The sequence below is a fragment of the Panthera tigris genome, chromosome F2, assembly GCF_018350195.1.
Source record: "Panthera tigris isolate Pti1 chromosome F2, P.tigris_Pti1_mat1.1, whole genome shotgun sequence".
Classification (NCBI taxonomy): Eukaryota; Metazoa; Chordata; class Mammalia; order Carnivora; family Felidae; genus Panthera; species Panthera tigris.
In genome coordinates this window covers 82,146,353-82,166,775 of record NC_056676.1, presented here as the reverse complement: position 1 = coordinate 82,166,775, position 20,423 = coordinate 82,146,353, and the positions used below count along the sequence as shown (strand labels likewise).

The 20,423-nt window shown below is 67.6% G+C and overlaps 3 protein-coding genes and 1 long non-coding RNA gene across 9 annotated transcripts in view; 2 read left to right on the top strand and 2 right to left on the bottom strand.

Annotated features, from left to right (window-relative positions):
* The first annotated feature begins 486 nt into the window (after positions 1-486).
* Positions 487-13,751, top strand: OPLAH (5-oxoprolinase, ATP-hydrolysing). 2 transcript variants are annotated; one of them, XM_042972676.1, is made up of 27 exons: positions 487-799; positions 4,386-4,609; positions 4,687-4,878; positions 5,392-5,491; positions 5,568-5,691; positions 5,775-5,970; positions 6,049-6,214; positions 6,327-6,465; positions 6,560-6,627; positions 6,786-7,051; positions 7,188-7,300; positions 7,387-7,557; positions 7,745-7,882; positions 7,969-8,107; positions 8,228-8,340; positions 8,569-8,720; positions 9,377-9,537; positions 9,621-9,722; positions 9,805-9,979; positions 11,514-11,698; positions 11,824-11,970; positions 12,065-12,199; positions 12,339-12,488; positions 12,580-12,737; positions 12,836-12,996; positions 13,191-13,288; positions 13,544-13,751. In XM_042972676.1, the coding sequence occupies exons 1-27, from the start codon at positions 565-567 to the stop codon at positions 13,688-13,690; spliced, it is 4,155 nt and encodes a 1,384-aa protein (XP_042828610.1). In that variant the 5' UTR covers positions 487-564; the 3' UTR covers positions 13,691-13,751. The 2 variants fall into 2 exon arrangements, with proteins under 2 accessions (XP_042828610.1, XP_042828611.1); XM_042972677.1 differs by lacking the exon at positions 487-799 and adding an exon at positions 3,814-3,875.
* On the bottom strand, positions 13,364-16,023 carry LOC122234851 (sphingomyelin phosphodiesterase 5-like). Its single transcript, XM_042972679.1, has 7 exons — positions 14,974-16,023; positions 14,806-14,878; positions 14,507-14,647; positions 14,333-14,422; positions 14,179-14,242; positions 13,965-14,100; positions 13,364-13,892 (listed from the first exon to the last, which is right to left on the bottom strand). The coding sequence occupies exons 1-7, from the start codon at positions 15,799-15,801 to the stop codon at positions 13,800-13,802; spliced, it is 1,425 nt and encodes a 474-aa protein (XP_042828613.1). The 5' UTR covers positions 15,802-16,023; the 3' UTR covers positions 13,364-13,799.
* Positions 15,926-20,423, top strand: part of LOC122234852 — a 5,702-nt gene continuing 1,204 nt past the window's right edge. Inside the window, exons 1-3 of one of the 5 annotated variants that reach the window (XR_006212783.1) lie at positions 15,926-16,521; positions 17,534-18,404; positions 19,186-19,301. This is a non-coding gene — a long non-coding RNA (uncharacterized LOC122234852). Of the gene's footprint in view, positions 18,405-19,185; positions 19,302-19,826; positions 19,913-20,423 lie in introns of all 5 variants that reach the window. The other 4 variants (XR_006212784.1, XR_006212782.1, XR_006212785.1 and 1 more) reach the window with 4 other exon arrangements.
* The window catches only part of SPATC1 (spermatogenesis and centriole associated 1), a 27,185-nt gene continuing 24,889 nt past the window's right edge, over positions 18,128-20,423 (bottom strand). Inside the window, exon 9 of the mRNA XM_042972678.1 lies at positions 18,128-18,532. Within this exon, the coding sequence (XP_042828612.1) occupies positions 18,203-18,532 (330 nt within the window). The 3' untranslated portion in view covers positions 18,128-18,202. The remainder of the gene's footprint in view (positions 18,533-20,423) is intronic.

The following is a 20,423-nucleotide window of genomic DNA, read 5'->3' as shown; positions in this document are numbered from 1 at the left end:
CTTGCCGACTCAGCCGCGTCCCCTGGACCCTGACCCACCACCCCACCCCCTCGCTGTGCAGCTCCTGCTATTTCTAGGCCAGAGGCGCCCCTCCCGCGGGGCAGCTCAAACAGCCACTGTCCTGGCCCCTTGAGATGTCCTGCTGGCTGTGTGACCACCTCGGGGACCGAGCCGTCGCCCAGCCCCGTGAGCTGGCACGGGCAGGGGGGGATGCTGCAGCTGGGGGCCAGTGGGCAGCCAGATGGGGGATGGGGAGGCCTGGGTCTTTTACTCCCACTCCCTGCAGCACCTCCGTGCCAGGCTGGCATAAAGAAGCTTCCGTCCTCCAAGAGGGGCATCCCAGAAGGACTCCAGGCTCTCGGCAGGTCTGGGCTCCTCTAGTCATTTGGCCCTCAGGGACCAGAGGTCAGAGGTCAGGTGTGCCCTGCTCAAGGGGCCTTGGCTCTGACACCCGGAATGCGGCTGAGGCCCGGGGGCAGGGGCGGCCACTGACCTCACAATGACGGGGTCCGCTACTCCTGGCCAGGCGACAGCTGCTGGCAGCTGCCCCCCCTGCTGCCGGGCATGTCCCCCCTCAGCAGCTACGAGGGTCTGCGGCGGGAGATCCAGCGGCTGGCCCAGGAGAATGAAGAGTTGCGACGGCTTGTGCAGCTCATCCAGGAGAACCAGGAGCTGAAGCTGGTGCTCCAGACCCGGGGCAGAGGCCTGGGCTTCTGTGGCTCCGGGCTCCTGGCCGAGGTGGCCACCAGCCCCCGGCTGCCCCGGCGCAGAACCATCAAGTTCAAGGATGCCGAAAGAGGTGAGGAGCGCCAGGGCCCGCGGGGGCTCTTCTCAGATGCCCGCGAGGCTTCACTCATTCAAGCTTGTGCCAAGACAGGGGAAAGCGGCGGGGGCACGGGGGGCGGGCGGTCCCCGCTCCCGTGGGGCGATGGCTCGTCAGGTGCGGAAGGTGCTGAGGAGTGATACGGGGGCCGGGGCCTCTTTAGGAAGGCAGCGGGGAGAAAGTAACGTCTCCGAGAAAGTGACATTGAAGCAGGACTGCACCAAAGTGAAGGAGCCACAAGGCTGGGGTAGAGCTGAGGGAATGGTCTGTGCAAAGGCCCTGAGGTGGCAGCGGGTCGAGTGTGTTGAGGCACAGTGCTGAGGCCAGCGTTGGTGGAGTGGAGAGCAGATGAGGACCAGGAGGGTCTTCTAGGTCGGGGTCGTTCTCCTGGTGAGAAATCACAGGCTTGGCTAGAAGGGGGAGTGAACAGTGCCGGGGGCTCTGGATATACTTGGGCGGGTTGGGCGTGCTGGTGGGAAAGTGGCACTTGAAGGCAGTTCCTAGGGTTTGAGCAGTGCAACTGGGGCGCTCCCCCTGGCACGGGCAGGCTGAGGGGACCCCAGCTCTCATGGGGACAGGCACCACGCTTCCCGGAAGCCTCTGGCTGTGCAGATCCACCGGGAGATACAAGTGGCCAGGGAGCGTGTGGGCCACGTCAGTCCTGGCACAGTGTCCCGTCCCTGCTTCTGAGGGCCCGGAGATGTTAACAGGCAGAGAACGGTCTCTGGGGAGGGTTCAGGGAGTGTGGGCTGCTCCGTCAAAACACCACAGGCTGGACCACTTCAACAATCCACTCCCCACAGTTCTGGAGGCTGGAAGTCGGAGACCAGGGCGCCGGCACGGTTCTCGGCGAGGCTCTCTTGCTGGCGGAGAGTTGGCCACTGTCCGGCTGTGTCCTCACATTCTGGAGACAACCCCTTCCGTCTCTTGTTACAAGGGCACTAATGCCATCATTGGGGCCCATCCTCATGACTTTGTCACCTCCCTAAGGTCTGGTAGGCTTCAGTACAGGAAGTTAGGCAGGACACAGTTCAGGGCAGAGCAGAGGGGAACTTCTCAGGACACACGCGTCAAGAAGACGCGGTAAAGGAGGCTGGCAGGAGGGAGTCGGCGAGGCGGGTCAGGACCCCATGCAGGAGGGGCTTCCCAGAGACAGAAGTGGGGAGCGGGTGGACGCACAGGGAGGCCAGAGGCCTGGGCACTGGGGCGGCTCAGGGGGCTTCTCTGGTCTTGCCTGATGTGATTTGTGAGCCTGGAGGCTTGTGGAGGTGGCAGGGGGCCTTTCCACGGACGTGCACCCTGAGGAGCAGAGCGCTTGGGGTGCTGCTGGAGGGGCGTGGGGGCGGGGCCTCTAGAAGACGCGGTTGGGCGCTGAGGGTCACCAGCCGCGGGCTGGAGACGGGCGTGGGGGCGGCCGGGCTGATGCGGTGAGGAGGCCTGGCTGAGACCGCAGGCAGCCTGGCTGAGTACGGCACCCCAGGGGTGGTGGTGTGGCTGGGTTGTTGGAAGCCTCTCCGGATGGACTCTCAGCTGAGCATCAGGACGAAGACGCCACGTGGGGGAGTTGGCGGAGACGGGCAGGTGGGACAGTCACCCGGTGATGGGGGAGAGTGGGCTGGATGCACCTGCTGTGGAGGCGTGAATGGAGACACGGTGGGGGCTGCAGGCGGGGGTCCTGCCTGGAGTGGGGCCGTCGACCGCCATCTCGTGGTTAGCTCAGAGCCGGTGAGGGTAGAAGCTCCTGTACGGTGGCCACAGTGACGGTCTAGGCATCCAGCTGGACGTGAGGGATGGGGAAGGTGACAGGGAGGTCAAGGGGGTGGGGGTCTGGGGTCAGTACCTTGGCTGGCACCTGCCGCCGCGGGCACAGTCATCTGGGCACGGTCACAGCCCATCCCCCGCGGCGCGCGCGCAGGGCAGCTCAAGTCCTAGGTCCAAGCAGGGCTGGAGGTGGGGAGAGACCCACGGGAGCCTGCGCTGGTGGGAGAGGCCACCGGCCACCGTCAGAAGGCGTGAGGTGGGGTCGGAGGCCACAGACACTGCCACTGCCCTGAGTCGCTGAGTCTCTTGTGTCTCTCTTGGTGCAGTTCTTTCCAAACCCCTCACCCCCCACCACGTGCACAGAGACTGCAGAGGCGCTGGTCAGAAGGGAGCCCCCGCTGCTGCCCGGGGTGTGGCCCCACCTCGCTCGTTCCTCCAGGGACCAAGCAGGCCTCCAGCGCCAGCAAGGCTCCCAGGGGAGGGGGAAGTCTGGGGCGCGTGGGTGGGTGCCCCTGCCTGTCTGGCCATCTGGCCTGGCACCTCGGGTGAAGCCCCCTTCACCCGCTGTTCCCTCTGCTTGGGTCTCCTCCCTCGCCCCATCCCCACTATTGCCCCCTGGGAGCTCTAAACGGCCTGCTCCAGGCCCTGCACGGTTGGTGTCCACTCCAAGCCTGGACACTTTCTGCCCGTGGGGGAGACAGGCCAGGGTGGGGCACGCTTTGTCTCATCGTCAGGGCACCGGCCACGGCTTCTGGGGACATCAGCCCTGATGTTGTGAGGGTCCCGGGGCGCCCAGCCTGGGCTGTGGCAAGGCTGGCCCTGGGCGGGCAGCAGCGGGGTTAACGGCTGCGGAGGGGCCCTTGCCCGAGGCCCCTCCACGACCCCCCTCCCCAGCCCCGTCCCTCACGGCGTGACTGCCCCGCGCCAGGGTGCAGTCCGAGCTCGTCTGGGCTCTTACTTCTTTGGAGGGTGGCCTGCTCCGCCTTCCCCGGGGCACCTCAAGTGGCCGGCTGAACCGAGGTGGCCGGCGGCCGGGGACGCGCCAGCACGGAGCCGCCCCTGGCCCAGCTCGGCCCCGCGCCCCGCGGTCCCCCGGCGTGGCTCCCGGCGGAGGAGGGAGGCGGCTCCCGGCGAGCCGAGCCTGACGCAACCCGGAGGGCCGTGCGCGGTGGGACCGGTCGGGCGGGGGGCGGGCCCCGCTTCCGGGCGGGGGGAGGGGGGGTGCGGCGGGCAGGGCCGGGAGGGAGCGCGGCCCGAGCGGACCGCGAGCGCCTCGGAGCCGACGTGCCAGGTGGGCCCCGCACCCGGACCCTCCAGCGCCCCGCTTCTCCCCGCCCCCCCCCCCGCCCCGCTCCCCGCCCCGATCGCGGGCCCTGCCGCCTCCCTGGCGCAGGCCCCGCCCCGTGCCCCCTGTCCCACTCGGCCTGGGCCCCAAGGTCGAGCGACTGGGGAAGTCACCTGCCCCCAGCCCCCGTGCCTCCTCGTGCTAAAGGAGCCCAGACCCACCAGCCCGTGGGCTCTCCGGGGCGCCTCCGCCTCTGGCGGGTCCGGGGATTTGCGCCGCAAGCCGGGGCCCTGAGAACCGGGTAACGAGGAGCGTTAGGTGTGGCGTCCCCACCTGCCCGGCTGCGGCCGCGCCTCAGGCGGCGCTCTGAGCTCGGCCTGCAGCCCCGGGCTCGGCCCAGGGCGCCTCCTCCGACCGCCCCCCCACCCCTTGCTCTCCTCAGCCCGGCTCTGCCCAAGGCTACCAAGCCGCGGGTGACCCCCCGGGCCTGTCGCCTGATCTGCTGTGTCCGTCCAGTTCTCCCAGGACTGCCGGCTGAAGAGTCAGTGCTGGACTCCAGCCCTGTCACCATGGGCAGCCCCGAGGGGCGTTTCCATTTCGCCATCGACCGTGGAGGCACCTTCACAGATGTCTTTGCCCAGTGCCCCGGGGGGCAAGTGAGGGTCTTGAAGCTGCTCTCAGAGGACCCCGCCAACTATGCAGACGCCCCTACTGAGGGCATCCGCCGCATCCTGGAGCAGGTGGCCAGGGCAGGGCAGAGGGGCGGGCTGGGGAGGGACCTGGGACCGGGGCCTGACACTGACCCTGTGGTTCCCAGGAAGGAGGCGTGCTGTTGCCGCGGGACCAGCCGCTGGACACCAGCCGCATTGCCAGCATCCGCATGGGCACCACGGTGGCCACCAACGCGTTGCTGGAGCGGCGGGGGGAGCGGGTGGCGCTGCTGGTGACACGTGGCTTCCGAGACCTGCTGCACGTGGGCACCCAGGCCCGAGAGGACCTCTTTGACCTGGTGAGCGCACCCACTCCAGCTGGTGGCTGCGTCGTGCAGCTCATGGTTTCCCAGGGATGCCGTGGCCCCTCGGGAGGGCAGCCCTTGGAAGGGTCAGTGTTGGCCCCAGGCTAGCAGCTTATAGGCGGAGAGAAGGTTCCAGACACTCCTAGCAGGCACTCTGTCCCCCAAGCCCTCAGAGTGGTCACAATGTCTTGTTCCTGTCTGTCACTATACTGTTCGGGGTGAGGGGTAGGAGCCACCCCCACTCTCCCACCCCCCTACCCTCACCCCTACTGCTGGGCTCCTCCAGGGAGCTGCCCTTGCGGGGGGTGGCAGTTGGCTGCACTCAGGTGCCTGGGGGCAGAGAGCCACTCCTTGGGAGGCCTTGCTGGGGCTGGCCCCGTCTGTGTCTCCTGGGCCTATGGACTGGACTGCCGGGACACATCCCCTCGCCCGCACTGCCCCACCAGCGCAGGACCCCAGCAAGGACCCTCGGGCCTGGGTGTCCTCTGAGCCTCTGCCTGTCCCCAGGCTGTGCCCATGCCTGAGGTGCTGTACGAAGAGGTGCTGGAGGTGGACGAGCGTGTGGTGCTGTATCGCGGGGAGCCAGGTGCAGGGACACCTGTCAAAGGTGCGGGTGCCTCAGGGCTGGGGCCACGGGGGCAGCAGGGTGGGCCTTTGACGGATGGTAACGGGCCTCCTGGCAGGCCGCACGGGGGACCTGCTGGAGGTGCAGCAGCCTGTGGACCTTGGGGCTCTGCGTGGGAAGCTGGAGGGACTCCTGTCCCGAGGCGTCCGCAGCCTGGCCGTGGTGCTCATGCACTCCTACACGTGAGCGTGGCTTGGCCGGGGCTCTGGGCGGTGGGCTGGAGGCCGTGGGCAAGAGGCGGAGCGCCGTGGGGTCGTCATTACAGGTGGGCCCAGCATGAGCAGCAGGTGGGCGCACTGGCCCGGGAGCTGGGCTTCACCCACGTGTCACTGTCCTCGGACACCATGCCCATGGTGCGCATCGTGCCTCGGGGGCACACGGCCTGTGCCGACGCCTACCTTACCCCCACCATCCAGCGTTACGTGCAGGGTTTCCGCCGTGGCTTCCAGGGCCAGCTCAAGGTGAGGCCCCCTGCCGGCCTGCTCCGCCCGCCCCACCCCTGCCTGCCCGGCCCCTTACTGGCTGCCGCTCTCCCACAGGACGTGCAGGTGCTGTTCATGCGCTCCGATGGTGGCCTGGCGCCCATGGAGTCCTTCAGCGGCTCCCGGGCTGTGCTCTCTGGCCCTGCTGGGGGTGTGGTTGGCTACTCAGCCACCACCTACCGGGTGGAAGGCGGCCAGCCCGTCATCGGCTTTGACATGGGAGGTACGGAGGCCGGAAGGGTGGGGTCAGGAGGAGTCTCTACCGCGGCCCCGGGGCTGAGCAATGCTGGGCGACGGGTCTGTGCGGTGACTCCTCCCACCTCTCTCTCCTCCAGGCACATCCACCGACGTGAGCCGCTACGCTGGGGAGTTTGAGCATGTCTTTGAGGCCAGCACGGCTGGTGTCACCCTCCAGGCCCCTCAGCTGGACATCAACACAGTGGCAGCTGGTGGGGGCTCCCGCCTCTTCTTCAGGTCAGCCCCTGCACCTGGGTTGGGCACTCCCCTGTCCCCCGCCCCAGCCCTGCCTCCCAACCCACCTCTAAGTCCCGTCCTCCCTGCCCCAAAGGTCCGGCCTCTTTGTGGTGGGCCCTGAGTCTGCAGGAGCCCATCCTGGCCCCGCCTGCTACCGCAAAGGTAAGAGCTGGTACCTGCCCCGCCAGGCCCCTTCCCACGCTGCCCAGGCCTACCTCCGCCCCCCCACCCCCACCCCACCGCCCTTCAGCCCTGACCCTGCTGCCCAGTCCTGGACCCCATCTCCAGCCCCCAACCCCCACACCCTGCACACCTCCCAGGGGGCCCCGTGACAGTGACGGATGCTAATCTGGTTCTGGGTCGCCTACTGCCTGCCTCCTTCCCCTGCATTTTCGGGCCGGGAGAGGACCAGCCACTGTCCTCTGAGGCCTCCCGAAAGGCCCTGGAGGCTGTGGCCGCTGAGGTCAACAGCTTCCTGACCAACGGGCCTTGCCCGGCCTCCCCGCTGAGCCTGGAGGAGGTAGCCATGGGGTTCGTGCGTGTGGCCAACGAGGCCATGTGCCGGCCCATCCGCGCACTCACGCAGGTATGCCCGCCTTCGCCCTCGCCTTCGCCTGCCCTGCCCCCCACCCCCTCACCTCCCACTCAGGCAACCCCATCAGGGTGAGGGGTGGGGGGCCAGACAGGGCAGGGCGCGCCACCGACCCCCTCTGGCTTCCCAGGCAAGAGGCCACGACCCCTCGGCCCACGTGCTGGCTTGCTTTGGGGGAGCCGGCGGGCAGCACGCGTGCGCCATCGCCCGGGCCCTGGGCATGGACACTGTGCACATTCACAGGTACGTCTGGGAGTGGTGCGCCTGTCGGGGGTGGGGGGCTGGCTTTGGGAGGCACCCCCACATAGCCGAGGCCCCCGTCTACGTAGGCACAGCGGGCTGCTGTCAGCGCTGGGGCTGGCCCTGGCGGACGTGGTGCACGAGGCACAGGAGCCGTGTTCCTTGCCCTACGCGCCTGAGACCTTTGTGCAGCTGGACCAGAGGCTGAGCCGCCTGGAGGAGCAGTGTGTGGACGCCCTGCGGGCCCAGGGCTTTCCCAGGTGGGGCTCACCGGGGGCAGTGGAGGGGGGAGCTGGGCCAGGCAGAGGGCTGGCAGCATCCCAGCCACCCCCTGGTTGGCTTTCCTGCCCGATGTGCCAGGTGGCGCGGTCCGGGAGGGCTGGCGGACGCGGGACGGGAGTCCCCGGGGCACCGTGTGCGAGTGGCCCGCCCGCCCCGCTGCTGCAGGTCCCAGGTCAGCACCGAGGGCTTCCTGCATCTGCGCTACCAGGGCACAGACTGCGCCCTCATGGTGTCTGCCCACCAGCACCCGGCCACTGCCCGCTCGCCCCGTGCTGGCGACTTTGGGGCCGCCTTTGTGGAGAGGTATGCGAGCTCTGCCTCCCGGGAGCCCTGGCGGGTGGCCTACCGGCCTGGCCCTGATCGTTTTCTCGGGGCCGGCGGACGTGCAGGTACATGAGAGAGTTTGGCTTCGTCATCCCTGAGCGGCCGGTGGTGGTGGACGACGTGCGTGTGAGGGGCACTGGTCGCAGCGGCCTTCGCCTCGAGGATGTTCCCAGAGCTCAGACCGGGCCTCCCCGCATAGACAAGGTGGGTGGCTCTGCCTTGGCCTGCCCACCCGCACCTGCAGGGACAAGGGGACGGGTGTGGAGGGGGAGGGGCAGGGAGGGGCTGCACCTAGGAACCTCACTCATCCCACACCCTCCTCAGGTGACCCAGTGCTACTTTGAGGGGGGCTACCAGGAGACCCCTGTGTACCTGCTGGGAGAGCTGGCCTATGGGCACAAGCTTCAGGGGCCCTGCCTCATCATCGACAGCAACAGGTGGGCTGAAGCCTGGCCAGGGTGGGGCCATGGTGGGTACAGTTGCCGGGGCCTGGTGAGCTCAGGGGCCCTGTCAGGGACTCTCTGGCCCGAGGCTACAGGAACAGAAAGGACTCTGGGTCCCATTATGGTTGGGTGTCCCCCAGCCTGGGGATGTGGGGTCCCTATTTGGGACGGGGGGGGGGGGTCTGGCTCGGCGCCCCCAGCCTCTTGTGCCCCTGCCTTCAGCACCATCCTGGTGGAGCCAGGCTGCCAGGCAGAGGTGACTGATACCGGGGACATCCGCATCTCTGTGGGGGCTGAAGTCCCGAGCCTGGTGGGCGCCCAGCTTGACCCCATCCACCTGTCCATCTTCTCTCACCGCTTCATGAGCATTGCTGGTGAGTGGCTGCCGGGTCCCCATGGCCCTGCTCCCTGGGCAGAGGTAGTGCAGGCACGTGGCTGGCAGGCCGTGCAGAGGGAGACAAAGTGTGACCCAGGGAAGGGGCAGAAGTGGAGTCCCCGCTGGCGACAGGGCCGCCCTGGGACGGCCAGCCCCGCCGCACCAGCCGGCCTTGGGCAGTGGGAGCACCTAACTCCCGCCAGCAGTCATGGGGCCTGAGATCGCCATCCTGTCTGTGGACGGAAAGAGGCTCTTCCCGGTGAGCCCTTCTACGTGGGGTCGGCTGGGGCTTGCTCGCCCCGAATCCTGTGCCTCAGCACCGATTTCTTGCTGTGCTAGGCAAGGTGGAGAGTTGAGGTGGGGTACCGGGTTCTTGGTGAGGCCCTGAACAGGGATGGAGAGGAAGGGGGGGCACCTCTCACACAGGCAACACACGGGGCCCGCCTGCAGTCTGGCTGTGTCCGCCGGGCCACCACCGCCTTCGGGTCCTGGGTCTGGGTGTCAGAGGCCTTGAAGGCAGCAGTCCTGCCTCTTTTTCCTCTAGGGGTGTGCCGCGCCGGTGGGCGGGCGGGGCGGGGCCGTGCCGCGGGCGGGGCGGGGCCGTGCCGCGGGCGGGGCGGGGCCAGCGGGTGCCCGCTCATTCTGTGCCCCCAGAGCAGATGGGCCGCATCCTGCAGCGCACAGCCATCTCCACCAACATCAAGGAGCGTCTGGACTTCTCCTGTGCCCTCTTCGGGCCCGATGGGGGGCTGGTATCCAACGCCCCCCACATCCCCGTGCACCTGGGCGCCATGCAGGAGACCGTACAGTTCCAGGTTCGGCGGCCCACCTCTCGGCCTCCCTGACCCCACCCCTCGCCTCCGCCCCTGCCGCCTCCACAAGTGTCTTCTGGTCTCAGATCCAGCACCTGGGGGCCGACCTCCACCCTGGTGACGTGCTGCTGAGCAACCACCCGAGCGCTGGGGGCAGCCACCTGCCAGACCTGACCGTCATCACCCCGGTGAAGGCCGCAGCCTGGGTGTCTCCGGGGGTGGGGGTGGCGCGGGCTGCTAGCACAGCTCACTGTCGCTCTCCACCCCCAGGTGTTTTGGCCGGGTCAGACTCGGCCTGTGTTCTACGTGGCAAGCCGTGGGCACCATGCGGACATTGGGGGCATCACGCCAGGCTCCATGCCTCCCCACTCCACCACACTGCAGCAGGAGGGCGCCGTCTTTCTGTCTTTCAAACTCGTCCAGGGAGGAGTCTTCCAAGAGGAGGGTGAGTGGGAGTGGGCTTGGAGTGACCTCGAGGTCGGGGGAGGGCTCAGTGGACCAGGCCGATTGGGGCGCTGTGGCAGCGAGTGAGTGGCGGAGGCCTGCCTTGAGGCTGGGGGAGCCGGGTAGCGACCCCGGAGTGGTAGCAGATCATCTTTCAGAGGTGATCGGAGGCACTGAGGTGAACTCCTTCTGGGCCCAGGAAGGCTCAATGGTTTTGGGGGTGGGGAGCTGGCCAGGACAGTCACAGGACTGGGCACAGGAGGGAGAGGGGCTGTTTCAAGGTCAGCAGCTGCTCACGGTGGTGTCTGCCTTGTGTTTGCACTGGGTCTGTGGGCTACAGAGCAGTGAGGACGGGGGCCAGGGCCTGCAGACTCGCGGAGAACTTTCCTGGGCCTGCACCGGTCTGCCCTACACCATGAAAGCCCCCAGCCCATGTGCAGAGTAGATGGGGGGTTGAAGGCTTGGAGTGGGGAGTGGGGTAGGGGGCGGCTGCAGCTGTGCTGAGTGATACTGACCCTCAAGCAGGGCAGAAGTGGGGGTAGGTAGGGACACCTGTTTTGGAGATCAAGGTTGGTATTTGATGGGATCTAGGGATGAGGATGAGAGGTCAAGTTCAGACAGCCGGAAGGTGGAGGGAGGCTGTGTCACTGAGTCGGCACAGAGCAGTGAAGTTGGGACAGAAGCCCAGGGACAGGGGCAGTGAAAACAGAGCTGGTCTGAGGCTGCAGGTGTCTAGGAGCCCAGGCAGGCATCTGGGAGTGAGAGGAGGCAGCATGGGCGGGGGTGGGGGGTGGTGACAGAGCCACAGGCTGCCGTGGGTGGAGGACACAAAGAGAGTGACCCAGGCCTGGTCATTCCCTTGGTCAGTGTGTGTGGTGGGGGCAGAGGGCAGGGGGCAGGGATCATGGGAGGGATATGTGCAGGCACGTGACAGAAGATGCAGTGGCCAGGGAGCCTCAGAGAATACTGTAACCTAGGTTAGGGAGAGAGTCCTTGCCTGGGTCTCTGGGGCTCGCCAGGGGGCGGAGGTCTGGTTCAAATTTGTTTGGAGGTGGGGCAGGAGACCCAGAGAGCTAGCTGATGCTCTTGCAAAGTGGTTGAGAGGGGGCCAGTGAGGGCCATCGGACTGAGGGCAGTATGAGTTGGGGCGGGTGAGGGGAAGTGTTTCTTCTCCTGGGAGTGGGGAGGGAAGCCCAGAAAAGGCAGGAGGGAGTGGGGCAGAAGGAGTTAAAGGTAAGAGGACCCCCCTGCTTCTCCTCAGGCACCTCCAGTTCCTGTGAGGTCACAGGAAAAGCCTAGGGTGCCCTGGGGGGCTGGGCTTTGGGAAGAAGGTTGAGCAGATGGCAGGAGGCTGTGGCTTTGGGGGTGCCGGGGGTGGGTGTCAGCAGGGTTGTGGGGGGCCAGGGAAGGGCCAACATGGGGAACTCCCCATAGTGCCCAGCAGAGGAGGAGTAGGTACGGATCAGGGCACTGGGCAGCGCAGCCCCCCATCCGACCGGGTGGAGGGTGGCTCAGCGGTGACCCCATCCGTGCAGCGGTAACTGAGGCCCTGCAGGCCCCAGGCAAGATTCCCGGCTGCAGCGGCACGAGGAACTTGCACGACAACCTGTCAGACCTCCGCGCCCAGGTGGCCGCCAACCAGAAGGGCATCCAGCTGGTGGGAGAGCTCATCGGGCAGTACGGCCTGGATGTGGTGCAGGCCTACATGGGCCACATTCAGGTGGGCCTAGGGCGCAGGAGCAGGGGGCAGCTCTGTACCTGCCCCCTGGCGGCCAGGCGGGGAGGTGGGCAGCCCCCGGCCACCTGGAAGGCAGCGTGGCTGCCGCTGAACGTCCTGTCTGCCAGGCGAACGCGGAGCTGGCTGTGCGAGATATGCTGCGGGCCTTCGGAACCTCCCGGCAGGCCCGAGGCCTGCCCCTGGAGGTGTCAGCAGAGGACCACATGGACGATGGTTCCCCCATCCGGCTCCGCGTGCAGATCAACCTGAGTCAGGTCAGGCCGCAGCAACGGGGCCGTGGGCACCCGACGCGTGGCCGCGGGGCTGCTGCTGACCCACCTCTCCCCCCCACCCCCACCCCGTGGGCAGGGCAGCGCAGTGTTTGACTTCAGCGGCACGGGGCCTGAGGTGTTCGGCAACCTCAACGCTCCGCGGGCCATCACGCTGTCCGCCCTCATCTACTGCCTGCGGTGCCTGGTGGGCCGCGACATCCCGCTCAACCAGGTGCGCGGCGCGTGCGGTGTCCCTGAGCGAGCCTGGGGGCGGGTCGGCCCAACACCGGACTGGTCTAGGAGTGCGGGGGTAGGGCGACGTTTATTTCCCAATCGCCCTGAGAGCTGCCCTCCCCCGTCCCCCACCTCAGGGCTGCCTGGCGCCAGTGCGCGTCGTGATTCCCAGAGGCTGCATTCTGGATCCGTCCCCCGAAGCGGCCGTGGTGGGTGGCAACGTGCTCACGTCGCAGCGCGTGGTGGACGTCATCCTGGGGGCCTTTGGGGCCTGCGCCGCCTCCCAGGTATGGCGGGTGGGGGGGCACGCTTGGGGCCGCGGGCGGGGAGGGTCTCGGATGCCTCCAGCCTAGCGCAAATGCCGTTCGCCCCTGCCAGGGCTGCATGAACAACGTGACCCTGGGCAACGCCCACATGGGCTACTACGAGACGGTGGCGGGCGGCGCGGGCGCGGGCCCCGGCTGGCACGGGCGCAGCGGCGTGCACAGCCACATGACCAACACGCGCATCACCGACCCCGAGATCCTGGAGAGCAGGTGAGTGGTGCGGGCGCGGCCGGGGCGGGGCCGGGGCCGGGGCGGGGAGCAGGAGCCCGAGCCCGGGTGGACCGTTCTGAACCCCCTGGCCCGCGCAGGTACCCAGTCATCCTGCGCCGCTTCGAGCTGAGGCAGGGGTCCGGGGGCCGCGGGCGCTTCCGAGGCGGCGACGGCGTCGTCCGCGAGCTGCTCTTCCGCGAGGAGGCGCTGCTGTCCGTGCTGACCGAGCGTCGCGCCTTCCGGCCATACGGCCTCCACGGTGAGCGGCAGCGTCCCTGGATCCCCGACTCCCACCCCACCCACCCACTCCTGCACGGTGTCCTCCCCTCTGCCCGCCCTCCTCCTCTCTCCCTTCCTTGCCTCTTGCACGGAGTCCTTCCCTCTGCCCGCCCGCCGCCTCTGCCCCTCCCTTCCTTGCCTTCCGGGCCAGCCTCACTTTGCCTCTTCCCGAAGGGGGCGAGCCCGGAGCCCGGGGCCTAAACCTGCTGATTCGCAAGGACGGCCGGACGGTGAATCTGGGCGGAAAGACGTCGGTGCCCGTGTTCCCCGGGGTAAGGGTTGACATCTGTCCTTCCTCATTCCCGCCCGCCCTCCAGCGGCCCCCTTTCCACAGAGGGTGAGCAGAGTTGCAAAAATAACCAGCGTCTGAATTTAATTTGGTTTCCGAAGGAGAGAGGGCGCGCCCTGGGCCTCCGTGGGCCAGGCCGGCCGCCATGAATGCGCTGCCCCGGTGGGGATGGGACTGCAGCGAGAGGCAGGGTTGGGGGCGTCCATGCCCGCAGTGAGCCTGTCCCTCTGCTCCACAGGACGTGTTCTGCCTCCACACACCAGGCGGGGGCGGCTACGGGGACCCGGAGGACCCCGCCCCACCGCCGGGGTCGCCCCCGCAGCCCCCAGCCTTCTCTGAGCGCGGCAGCGTCTACGAGTACCGCAGAGCCCAGGAGGCGGTGTGAGGGAGGGCCCCCACAATAAACAGCGAAGTCACCGCGTTCCCGCGGCAGCCGGCCAGGCTCACGCTCTGCGTCCGCGTCCGTCTTTCCAACTGTCGCCTGCGAGCCTGCGTCAGGAGGGCACGGAAACTCGGAGGCGAAGTCCCACGGCCAGGTGGTCTGTGAGCCCCGCCAGGGCCGTGCTGAACGTCACCTGTTCCACCTCCTGGGGGCGGGAGTCAGACTGAGGAGTCGCCCTAGCTGCAGCCGGCCCAGCGCCCTGAATTCTGGCACTTACTGGGCTCAGCGGGCCTCCGACCGCTCCCCGGTACATGATGTAGTCCAGGCGCCGGCCCCGCCAGGGCTCAGCCCGGCGGCCTCCGCCCAGAGGGCCCGCCAGGTAGCGGCGGCGCCCTTCCTCCTGCTCCAGGGCCCTGAGGAGGGGCGGTGTCACTAAGACCAGGCCTCCCCAGCGTTCTGGGCGGCGTCTGACCCCCCAGGTCGCCACTCACCTCCTTAACATCTCCGGGGAGCAGGCCACCGAGTGGCGGAGGGTGGAGGTGCTCAGTATTGTGCCTGGGGGGGGGCGGGCGGAGGGCGGTGTCAGCGGCAGCCGCGGGCCTCGAACCGCACCCAGGTCGGCTCCCCACCCGGTTGCCCCCGTACCCAGAGCCCAGGGCTGATCCCGGCGCGTGCCCAGCCGGCAGGGGTCCCGGAAGTGGCTGAAGAGCTGGTGCTCCTGCTCCTGCGCGTGGTCTGCGGGGCGAGGCCAGCGCGTGGTGGGCGGGGCGGGGCGAGGCCAGGCCGCCCCGCCCCCGCCCCGCCGCAGCCTGCCCTCACCTGAGGAGCAGTTGTCGAAGTTTAGGTCGCCCAGGAGCACGCTGAAGGCCACGGCCTCGCCACTCTCGCGGCTCTCGGCTTCAAACTGCTCGATCCAGTCCAGTAGTAGCGTCAGCTGTTTACAGCGCAAGGGCCCGTCCTCTGCGAGGGCGGGAACGGAAGGCTCAGCGGGGCCGCGCTCCCCGCCCCCCCCCACCCTCCCCGGGGCTCGCGGTGCCGCGGGCAGTGAACCAACGGTCGGGGGCGCGGAGAGGCCAGACGGCCTGCCCACGCGCCGACGATCCCGTCCTCGGGCTCACCACTCGGCGCATGCAAGTGCGTGCAGTGCAGGAAGCCCACGACGCGGCGCCCGTCCAGGATGCCCACCTGCGCCTGCAACACCACGGAGGGCCCCAGCAACCGTCGCCAGTTCGAGCCCACGCCAGCCCTCTCCCCGCCAGGAGGCGCCGCGGCGGTTGGGCAGGTACCTGTGCGGAAAGCAGTCCCTTGGAGGCCAGCGCGTCCTCGCGACGTGCGTGGGGGAAGGACCGGAAGGCGGCGCGCAGCAGCGGGTAGCGCGAGGCCAGCAGCAGCCCGCTGCCGAGCAGCTTGAGGTGCGGCCCGGGCTGCAGGCCACACGAGCCCACGTCGTGCAGCACCGGGCCCAGACTGGGCGCTAGGCGGCTCACGAGGCGGTGCGCCGAGCGCAGGTCGAACACCTCCTGCAGGCACACGAATTCCAGACCTGCCGGCACCTCGGCTGTCAGCACTCCGCAGGGCGCCCCCGGCCCCGGCGGACTGCTGCCAGTGGCCCCATAGCGCGAGGGCCGCAGGCCGGCGAGCAGCGCGGCGCCCACAGCCTCGGCCCGCCGCTGGCTGTGCTTCAAGTTGCTGAAGCGCGCCAGCCCGTCGGGGAGCAGGCACACGTTGGCGCTGAGGAAGCTGAAGCAGCGCGCGGGCTCGGCCGGGGGGCGCCAGGGCGCCGGGGGCTCCCAGCACTGCGGCGGGGGCTGGTAGCAGAAGGGGCGGCGCCAGGTCTGCAGGAGCAGCCAGAGCGGCAGCCCGAGCAGGGCCAGGGGCAGGCCGACCAGCAGCAGCAGCAGCAGCGCGGCCCCAGCTTCCGCAGCGGCTTTCAGCCGCCGCAGGCCGCTCGGGCGCGCGGTCGGCGCGCAGCAGCCCAGCAGCCGGTCCAGGGCCCAGTAAGCCGGGAAGAGCAGGGCTCGAGCCAGGCGGTGGAGGGCGTGCAGTCCCGGGTGCGGGAAGGGAGAGGGCCGTGGGGCACCGGACGCTGGGGGCCAGTCCGGAAGGGTCTGCATGATGTGCGGGACTCCTCCGCCTCGCGGCGCCCCTGCGACCCAGTCGCTGCCAGCGTGCGTCCGCGGGAGCTGCGGGGGTGTCACGGGGGTCAAGGTTACGTGGCGCCACCTGTGCGCGGAACGGCGTAGGTGCTGTGCCCCGGGATCGCTGGGGCGCGGGCGCAGGCGGCAACCGGCGCGCCCGGGAAGCCGCGCTCTCCTCTCCCGCGCGGAGTCTGGGCGGCCGTTGGAGGGAACAAAAGGGAAAGCGAAAGAGACCCTGGCTTCGCAGCCCCGCCCCCAGATCCTCCTCGCCCCACTCTGCCCCGCCCTCCCCTGTGCGCCACCGGGAGAGCCCCCAGACCTGCCCGACGCGAGCGGGGATTGGGGTGCAGCCTACAGCAAATGGAGAGCGACCCTGTTTAGTGCAGGCGGGCGCAGCGCCGGTGGAGGCAGTGCGGTGCGTGCTGCGTCCAGCTCCCTCCGCCGGCCCGCAAGTCCGCGCGGAATTGCCGGCGCCCTCCAGCGGCCCTGACTTCGGGGTCTACCCCAGCCCCACCCGCCTCCCGGGGTCCAGGTGTGCCGCAACTGAGTTCAGAGACACAGCTCCAGAGGAGGGACGGACTCAGAACGCCCTAATCTGCCACCCAGTGAGAGCCCCGCAGAGCTGCCCTAAGAGGCCTGTCCCCCGTGGTGACAGACCGCTCCGTGACCCTACCCCGAGGAGCTTCCAATCGGGAGGTGAGGGGCCGTTGGTGCGGATTTGCGCCGCCGCAACCTCAGGACACGTGAGCCACATGGAAATCAGCTCCCCATCCGGGGGCCCTCTCGTACCTGCTTCCTTGGTTCCCAGGACCCTGCTGCCCCGCTCTCTGTCAGGTGCTGCCGGGCCCTGCTTGAGCCCGCATCTGAATCATTTGAGCCGTGAACCACAGCCCACCGCTCTCCTGGTTGGGTCTTAAATTGCCCAGGAGTTTGGATCTGGGCAGCCATTCACGACTGCTGCCAGGGAGGAGGAGGGACTTCTGCCCCCCACCCCCACCCCCAATTCTCCAGGAATCCCTGATCCCCTTTAGAAACCAAGATCTGGTGCTGGGCGTGTTCACCGCGACAGTTGTGTCTTGCCGCTAGGCCTTGTCGGCAGACAGAACTAGGAGATTTCCGTCTCTAGATCTCACACCGCTCTATGTGGAGTCCTTCCCTGCCTTTCCGCGGGGGTCTGGCTGGGTCCCCTGAAGTAGCAGGCCTGGGAGTGGAGAGCGCAGGGAGCTCCCGGGCCAGAAGGCCCTAGCACACCCCACAATGCTCTCCCTCCCTGCCTTCCTTGCTGGTTGCTGATATGATGCCTCTGGTTGAACCCTGGGACTCTTCTGTTCCCTCAGAGCGCTCTGGCTGGCAAGCACCGGTGTTCCAGGAGCCTCCTCGCCTGGGGTCCTCACTCCCACCTCCTCAGCCCACCCTTTGCCTCCTATCGCAGCTCCAGCCTCCTTCCCTTCCTCGGGCAGGTCCTCTCCTTTACCTCTCGTGGGCCAGAGGCCACTCTGTGGGCTTTACCCCACTGCCCATCTCTCATGCACACCCTGGCAAGGACCCCCATCCTGGCCTCCAGTCCTCAGTTTCCTGCACTATCCACAGGCCCCTCCCCTTAGTCTGCAGGTTACCCCTGGTGGAGTCCCATTTTACACGCCCCGGCCTCTGCTGCTCCCTTGGGCTTTCCCATTCTGCCTGCGCTCTGCCCCTGCCCCTGCCGCAGGTGGGTTCTGCCGGCTCCAGCTCTGAGGCTCGGAACCCTGTGGAGCCTTAGGAATCGGCCACATCTCCCTGGGCTGCCCCTCGCTAGGATTTGGGTGAGTCTACTTTCTCCGGGGTCCCGTCCATCTAATGTCCTCTTGCCCTTAGTGAGGCTCCAGGAGCCCTCCCTGCCCCCTCTCCCGCCGCCCTCTTCCTGGCCTAGGACAGAGGGAAGGGTCCCCACGTCCACATCCTTGTCTTCTGCCTTCCACTCTGCACCCAGGCTTTAGCTCTCTGTACAGCGCGAATGCTGCTGGCACAGCCACGGCCCTTCCCTGCCAGGTCGGCTCCTCCTTGCTTCCTGCTCTTCCCCCTCCGAGTCTCAGGGGCCCCTGCTGCTCTCACCCGCAGGCCGGCGGCAGCTGGGGACCTTTGAACACCACCCTCCTCAGCAGACAGCTGCCCAGCTTTGGTCTTGGGGCTCTCTCCAAGGACCCCGGGGTGGGCCTGGAGCCCCAGGGCAAGCAGGATTGAAGGGGTGCGGGGGGAGGAGGTGCTGGTGGGCCACCCCGGCGGAGGCAGCACCCCCAGGAGTTCTGGCCTGGGGCCCAGCGGCTAGCGTGTGTGGGAAGCTTTAATGGCCTGGCACCGGGGAGCGGGCCAGAGCGGGCCTGGCTGGCAGGAGCCGGCATCACCAGATGAACATAGGCTTGCCGTCGTCATGCGCCAGCTGGTTGAGGCAGGAGAGCAGCAGCAGGGCGTCGGTGAGCATGCTGGGGTGCACGGTCTCCACCAGCACGCGCTGCAGGAAGTCCACGGTGTAGGAGCCGCCCTCGGACGCGGCCAGCTCTGGCCTCTCACGCAGGATCCCGTAGGCGTTCACCAGCTGCTCGGTGAGCGCCGGGTGCACCCGCCCGTCGTAGCCCAGGCTCTGCAGCCGGTTCATGATGCTTACGTAGCGCTGCGTGAGTGTCTGGCACAGCTCTTCATCCAGCTTGTGGTCGCTGGGGTTCAGGGAGGCCTGAGGGGAGAGCGGCCGTCAGGGCCCCTCCTGCTCCCACCGCCACAAAGGCAAGAGAGGGGCAGGTGCGGCTGTGGCGATGTGCTGGAGGGAGGTGTCCTGGAGGCCCTGGGAGAGAGGTCTGGGGACTGGCAGCAACCCGGTGGGTCTCCACCCGCTTCTTTACTGCCTGTGCCTTCCAACCGGGCAGTGACTGCATCCCGCGGCATCTCGCCAGGAGAGCGGCCCCTCCTCCCCACTCCTGCCGTTGCCTCTCGGGCACGTGACCTGGACATTCACTCAGGGCGCCGGCTCAGAAGGGCCACACTCAGCTTAATGTCCTGCCGTAGCCATCTTGGAGTTCTTTATAGGTTTTGAACAGAGAGCCCTGTATGTTCATTTTCACCGAGCCCTGCACATTACATCTCTGTCACACGTGCAGCTGCCCCCAGGCCCACAGAATGTCAGGTCTGAAGTAGATGGGGTCTCTTGCCTGAGGCCCTCCTACACGTCCCACCTCTTGGGGCCAGGCCTGACCTGCAAGGTCCCCACTCTGGCCCTGCTCATCCCCTTCCAACCGTTCCTGGATGCCCACCTGCTGGTTCCTAACCTGCTAGAACGAGCTGCTGAGGCGTCACTTTCTCCGAGAATGTCCCCTGTCCTTTCCTCCCCAGGTGGTCTTGTGAATAGAGCACTGGACTCCTGGTTCGGCTCAGCCAAAGTGACGCCTGACCACTGGCAGACGTACCTGGAGCCCTGTGCTCAGCACCCCCGCTGCACGGTCACTAGAGTAAGCTCATCTCCCTGCCTCTAGGCTCCTCCCGGCCCCTGAGCCTTCTCCCTCCTTTCACCTGCTCCTGTGCCGTCAGGCAGGCTGCAGGAGTTCAGCCACCATCTGTGGGTGACAAGTGGGGCCGCTGGACGGCTCAGAGCACAGTGAGTGGGTAGCTTTAAGCCTCAGCCCCCGAGGACATCAGAACCCATTATATGCTCACTCCGGGGCTGTGGCTGAGCTCCTGCTGTGTGCCAGACGCGGCGCGTGGAGCTACAGACAGGAGCAGAAGTCAGGGGTGGGCACCCTGCGCCCACCCTGCCAGGGTACTGGATGGGGAAGAGCAGTGTGGGCACACTTACACTGAGACGCAAGGCTGTGGCTGCCCGAGGAGGTGACCTCTTGAGAGTGGAGCACAGGTGAGGCAAGTGAGGGGGGACAAGCAGGACAAGCACTCCACAGAACCGAGGCAGCAGCGGGCACCGAAGCAAGAGAGGGGGAGGGCTCTGTCCTGCAGATAATTCGCAGCCCTCCCCTGTGCAGGGCACCATACCAGGTGATGGGATTCAAGTGTGAGCAAAGCCCTCTGAGTTTATGGTGATGACAGCACCAAGGAGAGGGACGCTACTGTGAGTGTTGCCGTGGGGAGGGGACTCTGGTGGGGAGAGGGTGCTGGGCTGAGGTCTGAGGGACGAGGATCTCAGGAGGAAAGAAACTTCCAGGACAAGGAACAGCATGCATGGCTTGGAAGGTACCAGGAGGCAGAGCACAGAGCAAGGAGAGGGGCCCACAGGGAGGGCCGGGTTCAGGGACCGCTTCTGTCCCCACACTGGGTCTGAGCCTCCTCTGCTCTGACACGGAGGCAAGCAAACCACCTGACAGCTGCTTTGAAGAGTAAAGGAAATGTCTCTAGGGGGTGCTGAGCACAGCATCTGTACCGGTGTGCACCCCCTTGAGGCGGTCCCAGCTCCAGGGGACACATCAGTGGGCTCTCACGTTGAGCAGAATTGTGTTTCAAAGGAATGGAGGAGGGGTGACATGGTTGGCCAGGATGAGGCCAGGGTATATACAGGCGGGGAGGAGGCAGCAAAGCCATCTCAGTGCCTAGCTCCCAGCCTCAACTCTCCTGCCCCCCGTAGC